The 15143-nt window shown below is 50.9% G+C and overlaps 7 protein-coding genes across 7 annotated transcripts; 2 read left to right on the top strand and 5 right to left on the bottom strand.

The window, feature by feature from the left end:
* Window positions 1-49: 49 nt before the first annotated feature.
* On the bottom strand, window positions 50-1922 carry N7473_010114 (uncharacterized protein; the record flags this gene model as incomplete). The annotated part of the gene is made up of 3 exons (XM_057156053.1): window positions 50-300; window positions 378-1833; window positions 1902-1922. 3 exons carry the CDS (start codon window positions 1920-1922, stop codon window positions 50-52), a joined length of 1728 nt encoding a protein of 575 aa, XP_057004708.1.
* Window positions 1923-2444: 522 nt separating this feature from the next.
* N7473_010113 (alpha/beta hydrolase) lies at window positions 2445-3517 on the top strand (the record flags this gene model as incomplete). The annotated part of the gene is made up of 3 exons (XM_057156052.1): window positions 2445-2553; window positions 2618-2904; window positions 2969-3517. The coding sequence occupies 3 exons, from the start codon at window positions 2445-2447 to the stop codon at window positions 3515-3517; spliced, it is 945 nt and encodes a 314-aa protein (XP_057004707.1).
* A 196-nt stretch (window positions 3518-3713) lies between these two features.
* N7473_010112 (cation diffusion facilitator family transporter) lies at window positions 3714-5163 on the bottom strand (the record flags this gene model as incomplete). Its single annotated transcript, XM_057156051.1, has 2 exons — window positions 3714-3955; window positions 4026-5163. The coding sequence occupies 2 exons, from the start codon at window positions 5161-5163 to the stop codon at window positions 3714-3716; spliced, it is 1380 nt and encodes a 459-aa protein (XP_057004706.1).
* A 647-nt stretch (window positions 5164-5810) lies between these two features.
* N7473_010111 (lytic polysaccharide monooxygenase) lies at window positions 5811-6752 on the bottom strand (the record flags this gene model as incomplete). Its single annotated transcript, XM_057156050.1, has 1 exon — window positions 5811-6752. One exon carries the CDS (start codon window positions 6750-6752, stop codon window positions 5811-5813), a length of 942 nt encoding a protein of 313 aa, XP_057004705.1.
* Window positions 6753-8270: 1518 nt separating this feature from the next.
* N7473_010110 (VHS and GAT domain-containing protein) lies at window positions 8271-9873 on the bottom strand (the record flags this gene model as incomplete). Its single annotated transcript, XM_057156049.1, has 5 exons — window positions 8271-9074; window positions 9142-9516; window positions 9601-9639; window positions 9699-9766; window positions 9831-9873. The coding sequence occupies 5 exons, from the start codon at window positions 9871-9873 to the stop codon at window positions 8271-8273; spliced, it is 1329 nt and encodes a 442-aa protein (XP_057004704.1).
* Window positions 9874-10817: 944 nt separating this feature from the next.
* On the bottom strand, window positions 10818-11537 carry N7473_010109 (uncharacterized protein; the record flags this gene model as incomplete). Its single annotated transcript, XM_057156048.1, has 1 exon — window positions 10818-11537. The coding sequence occupies one exon, from the start codon at window positions 11535-11537 to the stop codon at window positions 10818-10820; it is 720 nt and encodes a 239-aa protein (XP_057004703.1).
* A 2603-nt stretch (window positions 11538-14140) lies between these two features.
* Window positions 14141-14878, top strand: N7473_010108 (uncharacterized protein; the record flags this gene model as incomplete). The annotated part of the gene is made up of 1 exon (XM_057156047.1): window positions 14141-14878. The coding sequence occupies one exon, from the start codon at window positions 14141-14143 to the stop codon at window positions 14876-14878; it is 738 nt and encodes a 245-aa protein (XP_057004702.1).
* Window positions 14879-15143: the final 265 nt, after the last annotated feature.

Raw genomic sequence — 15143 nt, 5'->3', positions numbered from 1 at the left:
TACTTAGTCTAAATAAGCCTACAGCCTTCTTTCCAGTACCTTGCTCTTGCTATCGTATTTGTGCATCCAACAAAGCAGACCGGCCGTTTTGAACGGCACCCACCGCTTCGGATAACTTTGTCGCCAGCTCCTCGACAGTGCTTGCGCTTCCCGCCCAAGATTTACCTCCAGATGCACCTTGTGCAATAGTCGCGTAGTCCGGATTGGGATCGAATGATATGTTCAGTTCCTTGTTGCTGACTTGGGATCCCAATCCATCAGGGTGAACAAGAAGCAAAGATTTCCGGGGTGCATTCCAACCTGCATAAGTATTGTCTATTAAACCGGCACTCCTTTCAACATGATACAAAGTCTAGAGATTGGTTGTTTTAACTTACCATTGTTATTGAGCACTATAGTCAACACTGGAATCTCATACCTCTGTGCAATCCAATACACACTGGCTGGGATCGAGAAGAGAAAGCAACCGTCGCCGATGATCTGGCATACAAATTTGCCCTTCCCTCCATGAAGGGAATCCGAGGCCATTTTTATACCAAGAGCTGCACCGCCAGACCAGCCGAGTCCACCTGCGCCGGAGCTAAAAACACTCCCTGGCAAGGTTGCTTGCAGCTGATCGGCCACGGTGAAGGTGTTGGTGACTGCTTCGATGACCCAGATAGTGTCTATCGGGCATGCCTTTCGGAGACTGGAAATAAGACAACCGCATCCGAACGATCCGTCAGAGTTCGGCACTGCCTGTGCAGCTATGGCGTTTAGCTTTCGCGTGTATGACGCCTGAAGAGCTGACCACCGGCTTGTATAATGCTCATTGTTGGCCATGATTTGCTCTGAAAGGTCGGTCTTCAAATGTTGCACGATTTGGCCCAGGGCAAATTTGGTGTTCACGCGACAACGCAGAATGGCATCAATATAGAAGACAGGCATCTGGTCTTTCAAAGGGTCGACGTCGAAATGGAATATCTTGGCCTCTTCGGAGGGCTTGCATTGAGTGTTGATCCACGGCACATCGCAGTCAATGACGAGTATCACGTCGGCCGTGGTGATAGCCTTCTCCGATCCATATCTGACGCTCAGCCAGCCAGGGTGATCAGCAGGGAAGCTGAGATCCGAACCCATTGTGTCAAGAACCCGGAGGCCCCTGACAATGTTTGCCAACTCGACGAGCAAAGGTACCACGGTTGTATCACGTCCGCTATAGCCCGTGATAACGAGAGGCTCTCGAGCAGACACCAGAGCTTCAGCAACCAGATTCAGCTGCTTCGGCGTCAGCCCCCCAAGCTCCACGGGACTCCAAAACTCCTGTCGAAGATCATACGGCTCGATGACTTCTTCCATAACCTCTCGAGTCCCTTGCAAGTAAACCGGTCCCCGGGGCTCACTCTTGGCAAAACTCAAGGCTCGATTCACCATTTGTTTGATATTCTTGCCCTTCTTCAGTTCGGCGGCATAGCGACAGTATTGTGATACGATTGCTTTCTGGTCTGGGACATCTTGTAGCCAGTGGATGAACTCGGTTCTACTACCGCGGTATTCACCCTCCAGAGTGCATGGAGAGAGACCGGCAAAGATGAGCACAGGCGCGCGGCCGACGCTGGCATTATGTACGGCACAGCCGAGGGCTTGAGTGCCAACATCGACGTGCACAATGACAGCCTGTGGTTCTCCTGTGAATCGAGCATAACCATCTGCCATAGAAAGCGCAACCATTTCACTAGGGCAAGTGACGAATTTAGGGAACCTGTCCGGCCTCTCCTGCTGGCCTTTAACCATTGCTTCCATGATAGCGGGGTGGTCAGATCCTAGATTCACGAAGCAATACCGTACACCAGCCTAGAAAGAGAATTATCAATGCTTTAGGGACGAATGAGTTTCTTGTGATACACTGGGGCAAAACTCACGGCCCATAGCGCCTCGAACATGGCTGATGATGCCGTATACTCCCTGTGGTGATGATCAGCCTATTGTCAGCTGTAGTCAAGGAATCTAGACTTCTCTTACATTATTTGCAGAAGATAGAATCAGATCTATGAAATTCAAGTCTGAAAATTTCTCTCAAGCTTTGGGTCCTTCTATCACACGAACTTGGCCTGTATAAGCAATTTAAGGAGCCTTACGGGGACTTTTGCGGAAGAGATAAACCACCTTCTCATAGGGTCTCGGCTCCCTACAACGGCAATCAAGTTCGTTATATCCCTTACAGAGTGTCCATCAAACTCTGTCTTCACTGACATGTAGTGCCGAGATGCCGCTCCACTCCTCTTGTCGGAGGCATCCAACAAGGTGGTTCCGCGGAATCGGCCGCGGCCACTGGGTCTCGCACGGAACATACGACATGCTTAAACCTGAAGTGATCAACTATCTAAAGATGATATCTTAAGAGTCTGCCATCTGCTCAATTTCTATTTTTAACAGACTCCGTCACTATCAGTTTTTTGGCAAACATGACAAGCGTCGACTACGTGTTCAAGACCGTCAATTATGGGGCCCAGTCGGTGGACTTGACAGCCACGGTGCATTTACCCAAAGACACAACCTCTGTAAAGGCAATTGGTAAGATCCTAGAAGACAAGTTGCATCGTCTATGGAAAAAACCATACTGATATCAAACATGAAGCACTATACTTCCATGGAGGTGGCTACATTGTGGGTAGCCGCGCAATGTTACCAGCTACACATATCGAAGCTTTGAACGAGAATGGTTTCATCGCTGTATCTTCAGACTATCGACTCTGTCCTACCATATCCGTTCTGGATGGTCCAGTCAGCGACTCAGTAGCTGCATACGAATGGACGCAGAACGAGCTTCCTCAACTCCTGGAAAAAGAACATGGTATCCGGGTAGATGGCAAGAACATCGTCACCCTCGGTCACTCTTGCGGCGGAGGTCTTGCGTTGTTGATGGTGAGTTGCAAGATCTGCAACCTGAGATAGAACGAACTCTAGCTTAACCTAGTCTTTCAACTAGGCATCTCGCCCCAATCCACCCAAGGCCATCCTCGACCTCTTCGGCTTCAAATACCTCCGTGATCCCTTCTACCACACCAGTACAAGCACCCAACCCCAACCCGGTGCACCAGCTCCACCATCCGATGAATTCATCAACCAAGTCTTCACCGAAATCCCCCCACCAACCGCAGCACGACCTCCATTCGGACCGAATGGTCTCGATCTAAGCACACCGCGTGGGGCATATCTCGTTACTTCTGTCAGGAAGGGGACCCAATTCGACGCGATCATTGCAGAGCATGAGTATGACCTTGTGGATCCGGAGAAATTGTTGAAGATTTCTGGTTTCCCGCCAACATGTTTCGTACAGGGAACAGTGGATGTGGTTGTTGATGCGAAGTTTTCGCAGTGGGCTTATGCCGAGTTACAGAAGAATGGGGTGCAGAGTGAATTGTACCTTGTTGAGGGGATGGCTCATGGGTTTGATGCTAAGTTGAAGCGTGATGATGCTGCCTTTGCGTCTATTCAGAAAGGCGTGGAGTTTATTGCGCGACATGTTGTTGGTTAATGTGGATTGTGGGCTTTCTAGTTGACCTGTTGTCGAAGATGACCCGAGTATAGTCGTATAGATTTTTCAACGCTCAAGAATTGTTGATGAAACAGAGCTAGCGCACAAAGCCACATCGTCGCCACGTGCAGTGGTATTATACAATTATGGATATGCAAGACGCTCAAAAAATAGACATGAATGTTCAACCCCGCTCCTAGAGCTCCTTCTTGAGGAAATGCTCCGGCTTATGGGTAGTCTCATAATCAACGTGCACGTAAGCACGCTCCACATCCGGGAGAGACTCGAGCTTCATCTGCAGTTCCTCGGCGACATCGTGGGTGGCGCGGAGTGAGGCCGAGTCCTCCATGACGATGTCGACTTCGACGAGCAGGCGGGGGCCGGAAGTGTAGGCGCGGACGGTGTCGATGGCAGTGATGAGGGGGGAGTGGGTCATGGCTGTGAAAAATTTATCAGAATCCAAGATTGTATAGAAATGCCGGTTGACGAGAAAAGGTAAAAAACTTACAGATATAAGTAATGAGCTGCTGCATCTTGGTATCGGCAGTCACGCCGACCAGCAGCTGGAACTCGCCATAGGCAGAGTGCAGCCAGAGGCCACTGACCAGAACGGACAGCATAATAGCGCCCATGGGATCAATCCACCAGCGAATTTTAGAACCGAGGACCGAAGTCAACAGACCAAATCCATTGATGAGCAGGTCATTGCGGTGGTCCTCCCAAAGAATGCGAATCTGCGAGACCTGGTTCCGCAGCGCGAAGCAGTACATGAACAGACCGAGTTTCGTAACAAATGCAACAGCCACCGCGATAATAGAGGGCAAGTGGAAGGGCGCGAGGAGAGTGTCCGAGCCAGCGACAAGCTCACGGATCGAGAACGCGATAATAATGAACGAGACTGCCGTCATCAAGAAGCAGAAGCAGATATTACCGGCTGTCTCGATACGCGCCTTTCCGGCGGGGAACTTGCGTGGATCAACGCGGTTAACAGCCTTGTTGCACAGCAGCAGGGTCAAATTCGACATGGGGTCGAAAATAGCGTCTGCCATAGTGGTGAACAGCGACAGCGAGCCGGAGGAGGCTGCACCGTACACCTGCACAACGCACAGGATGATGTTCGCCGCGAAACTGGCGTACACGGCGATCTTGTACTTGAGACTATTCTCGGAATTGAGTTCCCGCGCGGCCCGGACGTGTTCCTCGACTGGTTTTAGCATGCGCTCGATATTCTCATTCTGCGTCTCGTAGAAGCCCTGCAATTTGCGAGTGATGAGCGCCTGCTTGCCCTTAGCCCCCGTGTCCCGCACCATCTCCATCACCCGTGGGCCGTTGGCATCGCGCTTGCGCCCGGTGTTGGCTTTGATCTGACGGATCTCCTCTTCGGTCTTTAGCTTAGACGCGAGGCGGAAGGGGTCGGTCTCGGGGGTGTAGCGAGGTGGAGGCTTGCCCTCCTCATCGGCGCTGGTGTGACGTTGTTGCTGCTGGGACATGTTGGAGCCCTCGGTCTCCACGCCCGTGGAGGTAGCTTCGTCGTAGGCGCGGGGCGTCATTCTCTCGGAGCGATGCGATGGGTGAGGGGAGCTGCTCGTCAAGTGCTGGAAGGGGCCTGGGTGATTGGATATGCTCTGTCGGATGTGGTCCTCCATGATTGCGGTATGTGCCCCGGAATGGGAGATGAGGCAAGGGGTTGGGAGGAAAAAGAAAAGTGATGAAAGAAAGGAAAAAAGATCAATGGAAAACTCGGGGATGTGCACAAAAAATCGCTGAGGCTGTGCTTATCATGTCTTATCAACACGCACTGTTAGCGCCAACCAGACACAGTCAAGACTTGGCTTGGGAGGAAAGCTTGGTAGATGTGCAGCCAAGGGCGGATTTTAGCGATCTCATTTTTCTTTGATTTTTCTACTGGATTGAGCATACAAAGTCCGTAATTTCGAGAAATCGTCAACAAGGCATTTTCCCTCGGGCGTGGCCATAGAATCGCCGGTGTCAGTTTCGATCCAAGTGGGTCTCTCGGGGATCAGATATGAGGATAAGAATCTCCATTTTGCCTGAAAGCCAGTTAATACTACCTTAGAGTTAACTTGATGTACACACGATCCCCATCAAGAAATGATACAAAACCGCAATGATAAATATCTTCAAGAGCCCTCTTATTGCTTGTCACAGAAAATAAAAGATAAACAAGGAATTAGCATTTCAAGTCTGGCTCTATTGACACTATCCCCTGAGAAAGTGGGTCACCATACTTGGCATGCTCTACAGTACAATTCACAACGCGGCACTTCCCAGCTTAGTTACTGCCGACCAAGTACTTGAACACAGACCGGACAAATTCCAAGGTATCAGCAGCACTGTCGGTAGGGATGGCCAGGGTGCTCGCAACGGCGCTAGGAGTAGCAACGACAGTGCTGGGCTGCGAGGACTGACGGGCCTGGGTGGCAAAGGTAGTCACAGCCTGGACGGGGGCAGAAGTGGTAACTTCGGCGGCGGCGGTAGTAGACTGAGTCGTGGCGGTGGCCTCAACAGCAGCGGAGGAGGTGGTGCTGGTCTCGACGACAGCGGATGAAGAGGAGGTAGCAGCGGCAACGGAAGAAGTAGTCTCAACGCTGGAGCTGGACGAGCTAGAGCTAGAGCTAGAGCTCGAACCGGAACCGCCGACAGTGAAGTCGATGCAAGACTCGTAGGTCTGATCAATAGACTCAGCATACCAATACCACTGCAGCACACAGTCACCAGCAGTAGCACACTGCGAGCCCAGATTATCCGGCATCGTAACGCTGAAGCTAGTCTCGTTCGCAGTGACGCCGGTAGCAGTCGAAGCATACACGGACCAAGAGATCAGAGGGTCACCAATGACAGTGTTGCTAGAAGTATCCACGACGGAGACATTGGCAATACCGGTATGAGGAGCGCGGATATCAACCTTGAAGTCGATGGTTTGACCAGCAGTGTACGAGTAAATGTTATCCGTGTTGTCGGCGAGCTTGTAGCCCTTGCACAGCCAGATATCGCACTCGGCGGCATTGTAGTCGCTCTGGCTAGCGGCGACTTGCAGCTCGCCCTGGATATTGCCGTAGTTGTCGGACTGCTGGTTGATCTCGACCTGGTTGCCGCAGGCGGCTTTCATAGCGGCGCCGGGCATACGGGGGTTGGGGCTGGTCACGAAGCCGTGGCCGTGGACGAGAGGGAGTAGGGCTGCGAGGGCAGCGGTGGTAGTGGTGAAAGACTTCATCTTGACTCCCGATGTGGTAATTTTGGAGAGTCGTAGGCGTGTTGGAAGGACCGCGAAAGAAGGGAATAGATCGGTAAACCGGTACCGATGCTTGTATATAGCGAGTGGAAAGAAAAGAAGGCTACACAGTCCCAGACCGGAGAGAATGAATGAACAGAAAAAAAGAGAAGGAAAAAGTCAAGAATAATAGACCCGCTTGATACTTTCAATAAACCGCGGGGCCAGGGCCGAGTACTGGGTTTATATAGACGAACAGACCGTTTTGGAGCCAGAGATGATCTAGATCCTGTCAGTATCCATTGCAATCAACCACAAACACTGATCAAAATCACAAAATTCCCCTTGAGTACACTTCCAGGCGGAGGGATTCGGCGATTACCATTGTAGGCAATTCTCCTACCTGTCAGGTACAAGCCAGATGCACCTAACAAGCACTCTGAAACACTATTTCCCCTCCGTGATATACACCAGGGACCATGCCCCCTCCACATGGCCCGATGTATGGTGAGACCTGGAAGTCCCAGAGCCTCGGAGCTTCTTAATACAGAAGCTACCGCTCATCGGGCCATCTTGAGCACAGTGCAGGGCTTGAATTAACCGGTCTGCATCCGGGACAAGGCCGACGTTCTTCCTAAGGCCGTGCCAAGGCCGGCTCCACGCGCCGAACAGGGAGGCGCGGAGTTTCAGGTTGACAGCAGCGTCAGAAGAAGAAACACTGGGTGAGAATTGTGATTGCTGGATAATTTGTTAGTGCGGCTGTCGCAGATCTGAGATTAATATGGGTTATGTGGAGGTTTTTAAAGGCGAGAAACATGACAATCCTGTGCGATGGGAGGACATCGGTTCAACCACTTAGAATTAACCTTACCCTCTTACTATGGATGATAATGATAGGTTCGGGCACTTCTCCCTTTTCAGCCCCGGAGAACCCAGTCCCTCAATCTACTTTCATTAAGGTTGATTCAAAGCGGTGCTGGACGGTGGAACCTCTGAAACATCCAACTTTCTCGGCAGCTGCAGGAAGGGCACTGCGAAACGTCGTCGACATCATCGATCATGTCAAGGTCCAGTCTTTTCTTAAGGGAGATTGTGATAGGTAGAGAAAATGGAGGAATTTCGGCGAAGCTCATCGCTCGAGCAGGGACTTATTTGAGGTTGCTCATAGTAATCAAGTTTAATATCAAAGGGAAAAGTTTCAATGTTTGGGATCGACCGGCCCGAGCAAAGGATACGGCCGATCGGTATATCACATCACTCAGGCCTAGTCAGTCAATAACTAGCTTATGTCCGGAGGAAGTCTCAAAAAGGAAAAAAATTCCGCGTTCAGCAATGGAAACGAAGAATACTCAAGGTATCACGAGAAAGAATCACAAAAGAGCTTGCCGGGGCAAAAGCCGGAATAATCGCTTCGGGGTACAACCAAAAAGAAAAAAGAAAGATAAGCAAAATCAGGTTCAAGGGGGTATCAATCGCTTCGCTACAGTAGCTAGTATACTGACCACCTCACATGGGCTCATGTTAACGCTCCTGCTCACTAGGCTGGACACGCACACGTCCATCAGTGGAGGTGGCTGTCGTGGTGGCATGTGGCGGATGCCGCTCTGCGTCCGAGTCGCTCGCCGCATTTTCATCGGCGAACGGATTCTGCACCTCGAAATCGGACGATTTATAGTCATATTCCTCGGGGTTGCTGCGGAGGGCGGTCGACCGGTTCACAGTAAATGTGGAAGGAAGCTCCACCACGGGCGCAGATTGCTCCTCGGGGCTTCTTGATTCACGTTTTGTTGGCTCAACTCCGGGAGTTTGTTCTGTGGAAACAGAAGTAGCCACTGCAGCGGCAGCAGCGGGGCGTGCGCCTATACCGCCCGATGCTACGACCTCGCTGGCTGGCGAAGCTGGACTGTTGATATTGGAAGTTGGGGTGGACGACCCGCGAGCCTTGCGCGCCTTCAGCATAGCGCGCTGCTGGTGAGACAACGCGACGGAGATCTCGTCATTAGTCTCGATCAGAGTAAGAAGGGTCTCCTCATCCGGAGCCGGGTTGGTCGAATGGATATAACCCTGCAGGTATCGCGACGAGGTCCGGCACCGGTCGATGAATTCCTTGATCAGATCATTCTCCTCCAACTCGGCCTGCGGCGTTGTCTGAACAAACTGCGTCAGCAGCTTGGCCGAGTTCTTCGCCTCCTCGATACGCGCAGCCAGCTCGCCCGGGTCTGGCAGGCTTCTAGCCGGCGCTGGTGCGCGCATGGGTTGCGGGACTGGATATTGTCCCATGGGCCCATTTGCTTGCATCGCGGATGCAGTGGGATATCGATCCATCTGGGATTGATCCAAATTAGTTCCGGTTCTCTTCCTGGCGCAAGATGCCTAGGCCTTCGGTACTTACAAAGGACCGGCCTCCCTTTGCCTTCTCCTTAGCCCACGTCTGCAGTAACAGTTGCAGGTCATCATCCCAGTGTCGGTTCGTCTCCAGCTGGGCTAGGTACTGGCGCAAATAGTGCTGCACATGCCAGTCCCGGCCATTGCGCAGTAGCTCTTTGATCGTGGTGCAAAACTTGGCGTCAAAGTGACGCGTGAAGCTGTGACCCGGGTTATCAGCCAAAATGCGCATGAGCATAATGGCATTGTATTGGACGTGGTTCGGGGTGTTGCTCGGGTTGGAGAGGTATTTGCGGATGCGATGCGCGGCTTCTTTGGCAGCGGCGGGACTCGATTCGGCGGTCTCGACAATGCGCGGAAGATGGACGAACTCGTTTCCTTGCTGAAAAGGGGCAGACCGTCAGTATCCTGCAATGGTATGTAGAGCGGAGGATATCAGAGGTGTTGCTTGTAGCGGAAGACGTACCTGAGTACCGGGCTGGTTGCTGGCTTCGCAAAAGGTTTTCTGGGTGGCGCATTGTCAGTCGGGGAAATGGCGATAACGAAAAAGGTAGAGAGGCATACCATTTCACGCAGCAGAATGGCCTCTGGTGAGTCATCGGGATAGTCCTGTTCGCTATCATCGCCGGGACCTGGGAGGAGATTAGCAGTGGTTGCGGGGAATTGCGTGGGGGGAAAAGGAAGGTGAGGGCGTACTAGAGCGGCGGCTACTGCCCAGCGAGCGTAGGAAACCCTTCATGGCGGGCTATATTGGAGAGTGAGGGTTTCGAGACGAGAAAAACGCGTGGAAAAGGAAGGGAAATCGGGAATCTTCAAAAATAAAAAGGAGAGGGTTCACAAAGGCGATGGGGCCAGAACGACCAGTTCCCCCAAATTATTGTTAGCGTACACAAGCCTCTCGCCTAAGCCTAAGCGCAGGGTCCAGGTCCAGTCACCAAGTCAACTAATTGAACTCCACTGGCCGAGGCGAAACCAGCCGATACAACCCGTCTTAACTACTTTTTGAACATCGTCGATAAACTCTTTCTAACTTCTTTTCTGCTTTGCAGGTGGCAAAGGATGATGACCCTTCTTGGCAAATGCCTACGTAGACACTGCGAGTCCCTGAGCGACTCCTTCTGGAACGCCATAGGCTCAGGCACGTACTTTGCCATTCAATTCGTTGTTTCGTTGCTAAATCCGTCAACTCCGAGTCAGCCAGCTAGCGTACACGGTTCGCTTGGTGGAAATGAGCTTTTGAGTTGCATCGTGAATGATCATTTTCCAACTAGGTAGCCCAGTAGAGAATACTTCGTACATAATCTCGTTTAGCGAACTATGAGGCTCTTATTCCCCACCGCATCTACAATTACCCGGCAGAGCCGCGCAAGTAACCGAATTGTCTCTATAGTAACAAAAGAATCCACGGTCGCTTTATTCAAATTTCCATACATTGTTTTGGAGTTGGAATAACGTGCTCTACTAATCTTTAGTATCAAAAGTACTCATGCATCTGCAGAAAAGGGTTGACTGACGATTGCATTGTGGCTGAGGCAGCCATTTCCCACGCCAAGCCTCGTCCGAAGGTTCCCCCCCCCCTCCATCCGTCACCCTCTTCTCTTCCTCTTCAGCCAAGGAACATCTTCACTGGCCCTCAACATGGTCCCCCAACAGGCAACAGCCATAAAGTGCTGACCCAGCTTACTACTCCTTTTCCCGTTCCAAGGCATCTGCCATATCCCCCAGGGTATCGAATCGCCAATCAAAAATGGGCTCCTCCACTGTATTTCCCATTGTGGCTCCAGGCCTTTCAATCCACACCGATCGAATCCCCGCCTGCCGCGCTGGCCGATGATCATGGAACTGTGACTGCGCCGTTTGGAGGATCTCCTCGGGTCGCACACCGAATTCCTCCTGCACGGTCGCCTTCATGTATGCGAAGTTGCGCGCATCGGGTTTATACGAGCCCACATCCTGCGCTGTGATGATGCGGTCGAAGGGGAATCCTTGTAGACTGCCGGCATTGGACCGGGCGAATGAGGCCCGGTCCACGTTGGAGAGGACTACCAGCTTGTAGTGCTGCGACAGGCGCCGTAGGGCGTCGACTGTGTCTGGGAAGGCGGGCCAAGTACCTACTGACGCGCCGAAGCGTTGGTTATCGGCGTCATTGGGGGTGGGTAGGCCAAGGCGTGTGGCTAAGTGGGGATGCACTGTGGCTAGGAGTTCGGAGTAAGGCATGTCGGGGGTGATTCGCTGCTGTTCGCTTTCGAGCTCTTGGTAGAGGGTCAGCAGGTGCTTGCGGGAGAACTCGGTGGTGCTGGTTGTGAGGAGTGGTTGTAATGCGGCGATAATGCCGTTCTCCCAATCGATGAGAGTGCCGTAGACGTCGAAACATAGTAATCGGTAGTTGGAGAGTCGAGACATGGTGGTGAATAAGTGTAGATTTGCTGGGGATTGTAAGAGTAGAATGAGAGGCTTCAGGAATTGGGCACTCGGTAGACGAGAATTGGATGGCCTTTTGTTTAGATCAAAGGTTATACAAGGCGATATCTTGCCCCACATGAGCCTTCCTACAACATACGTATCTATGTACTACTGTCACCCCCACCCTCCATATTAGGTCCCCGATGCTTGGCATCACCCGTTGACCTTGATCTACTTTGATATCTAGTGAGAATTACACTCTCCTACTCTATCATGGGTAGCTAGCTTCTTTATCTGGTCATCGGTGGAGGTTATCCCATTAAGAATCGCAAATATGAGGGTACTATCGATGTCTACACTGCAAACCAGAACTTTTGTCTTACTCTCACTGCCCCGCACTGAGCTGGCCACCAATGGCCCATTATTGACTTCAAGTATGAACCCTGATTTCTTTCCTGCTTTCCTGTAAACGGTCATTTACCTCATACAATGGCTGAACCGCACAGATCATCACTTTGTCCGCAGCAAGAATGCTTTGCACGCGTCGTTTGGGCCGTTCATATCCTCTATTATCTCACAAAGACCCGAAGCCACGAGGAGCTACTTGAAGCTGAGAGCAACGTGGAAAGCGGCAGTGATACAGATGACTCGAGTGACGATGAGATAGACTACAACACAGAGAACAAAGTGATTTTGTCAGGACCTCAAGATTCTATTCGCCGGAAATTCCTGGCCTGTATTGCACAGCTGTTGTCACCGTGTAAGGGATGGGATGGGGTTACTGCAACGGCAATACGGGAAGGAGAAGATGGAGTTGAGGTTGACATTGCAAGGAATGATGGCTTTCTTTCTGGTGGATTCTGCTTTGATAGTGAGATTTTGGGATATTGTAAGATGTTGGGGGAAATATCTGGAAGATAGTACTGGAGGTAGGTGACTTCTTCCAATTCTCGGTGGTCGTCTTTTGAAAGATTGATATATGACGGGACGGCTGAAATAGAGATGAACACCACTGCAAACTTCCTAACAGATTTCGAACTGAAGGTGATAGGGTTTATGTCCCGTCGGATCGATCATTGGGTTAAAGATTTCCGGAAAACCTTAGAACGTGACTCAACATGTACTGACTGGAATTCTCAACGAGGGTTTGGGCAGGAGGCTGTGGCCGCAGTGAAAGCTTGGACGACCATGACGGATCTTACAATGGAATTCAATGCTGAAAAGGGAGACCTCAAGTCGAGGTCCCTAATAGTCCAACAAGCTTACAGTTGTCTCAACTTGACACAGGTTCGGCAGTTGTTGTCAAACACCTTCAGAGATCAGGGTGGCTCGAGACTCTGGAACAAGTTGAGATTCATCGCCCGGCCGCTGGTCGACTGTCGATTATTGAGATCAATAGCTGCCCGCGAGCCACAGTTTCGCAATTTCAGGATCGTACTAGTCAACCCTAAATCAAAGACAATGCTGGAAGCCAAATACAGGATTAAAATATCCGAGGCATGGGAACGACTAGGCCTGGGCACCATTCCTGGACCCGTGGTCCAGAAACTTGATTCCTTCAGCGAGAATTTTGAAGAAGTCTGTGCAGAGACAGTTTCCCTGCATATTGAGATGCAACTAGTGATGCACTACGATGAGAGGGGCGCACTTCAGCCTACTTTTGACTACTTTGGATGCCGTAAGAAGACTTGCTTGCTTTGTGAAACCTTTCTTCGCGGACTGCCGAGTCCAGTTGCCACACGTGGAAGACATGGTGTTTGTTATCCTGCCTCGGCTGTACCAGAATCAAAGTCCGGTGATATAGAGGTTGCCATCCAGCAGTTAGAGAAGAGCCTCGTAGGTCACATTCGAGGGTTTCTCAGCGATTTGACGAACCTCAGGCAGGGAGGCTTGGCTGTGAATATCGCGCAATCCGACATGGTGTCAGATTTCTCACGGTTTACTCTTGAAGAAAGGCAGCGGAGAGAGCAGCATGTGTCGCTGTTTGAGAATGAAGAAACGATGAAGCAGAGTGATCTGTTGATGATGTGAGCTAACCAATTATTATTTTGGCGAGCGATTTATCACTAACTGACCATAACAAAAAAAGTGAAGGAATGGTTCCAACTACAAAACCGCGATATGACCCGAAGTACAATTTCGAACCTCAACATTGTTGTGTGTTGTGTAATACAACCCCAGGGATTCAATGTGCTCAGTGTCGAAGCACATACTATTGCTCCACGGACTGTGAGAGGAGTGACTTTCCCTCACATAGTCTTCTCTGCAAACAATTCGCTACTCAACCTGAAAGACCTTCTCCGGAACACAAACGGGCCATATACTTCCCATCTGAGAGAGAGGAGCCGTGTCTGATATGGGTCCCATGTCGGCGTCGATGCGACGAGGAAGACCGCATCTCATGGACAAAGATTGAATCATCTCCCTACCTTGGAACTGATCAACCACTGAAAGGGACAATGCGCGTCGAACATAATCCAGTACGATGTCGAAATCTTGGCTCTGGATTTGCAGCCTGGTCCCCACGGAAGGAAGGATACTGTATCACTTTAGTACATGGTGACGCCTATTAAATGGACGGGTTAACCACAAACAGAAGCATAATGGCTTCTGTGAGAGCATCCTGCGCGTCGACTCTCTCCCATGAATATCGCGGTCCTATGCTTGCTCACGAAGACTACGCCGATATAACACTAGCCGACTTCCGCCATCTAGTCGATTACTTGATCAGCTACCAAAACACGCAGATTAGAGAAAGCGTCCCAGATCGGCTCCACCACGCGCCAACAACCGTCCGCGGCGTGGAGATCTGCTGCCACGGCGAAATACAACTTCATGGGTCAGAACCCTTCGTTTCCGTTGATATCACTCGCGCAAACAGGATCTCTCTAGGCCGCGGATCTATCTCACCGATATCTGTCCGTCTCGGCATGCCTATACGGCTCTGGAAGGACCCGGACACGGGGTTCCTCTATGACCCGCCAGGATGGGAAGAGGGTATAACGGCAGACAGTAACTACAATGTTCCATTTTTAATGACTGAAACCGATCCTTCCAAGTACGACTGGTGCTGGGCGCCAATGTACTGGCAAAGCGAGATAGGGAATGTCTGGGCTGTGCGTGAAGATCTGGCTGTGAAGGATGTTGCGATGATGTGTCATTTTGCGAGTTACGGACTACAGCGCATGTTTGAGGATGTGATGGAATCAAATTCCTTGGTGAATAAGCAGAGGGTTTTGGATTTCATTACTTGGGATAATATGGTTGCTCATTGGGAGGAGACTGGCAAGCAGGAGTCACTTGGTTCAGGGAGAAGACTGATCTCTACTAAGGGACTCTGATCTAGAATTTATCAAATATATATATCGGACGCAGAGGTGTGGAGATGGGAGATCAGTGTTTTGTTCCAATCTAGAACCGAGTATCAAAATACAATAGACACGCCTGAGTTGAACCATATTCAATAGTCTATGCTACAATCTCCAAACTGATTGAGAGAAGAATACATCTTTGAGTCGTGAAACATGATATTATTTTAGGACCCGAGCGGACCATCATTCCCAGAACCCTCGCAGAGCATCCGATCTGGAACGAACTGAATCTGAT

This window comes from Penicillium subrubescens (assembly GCF_028828155.1).
Source record: "Penicillium subrubescens strain IBT 31985 chromosome Unknown utg000007l_segment0_segment0, whole genome shotgun sequence".
NCBI classification, from domain to species: domain Eukaryota; kingdom Fungi; phylum Ascomycota; class Eurotiomycetes; order Eurotiales; family Aspergillaceae; genus Penicillium; species Penicillium subrubescens.
This window is presented reverse-complemented; position numbering and strand designations above follow the sequence as displayed.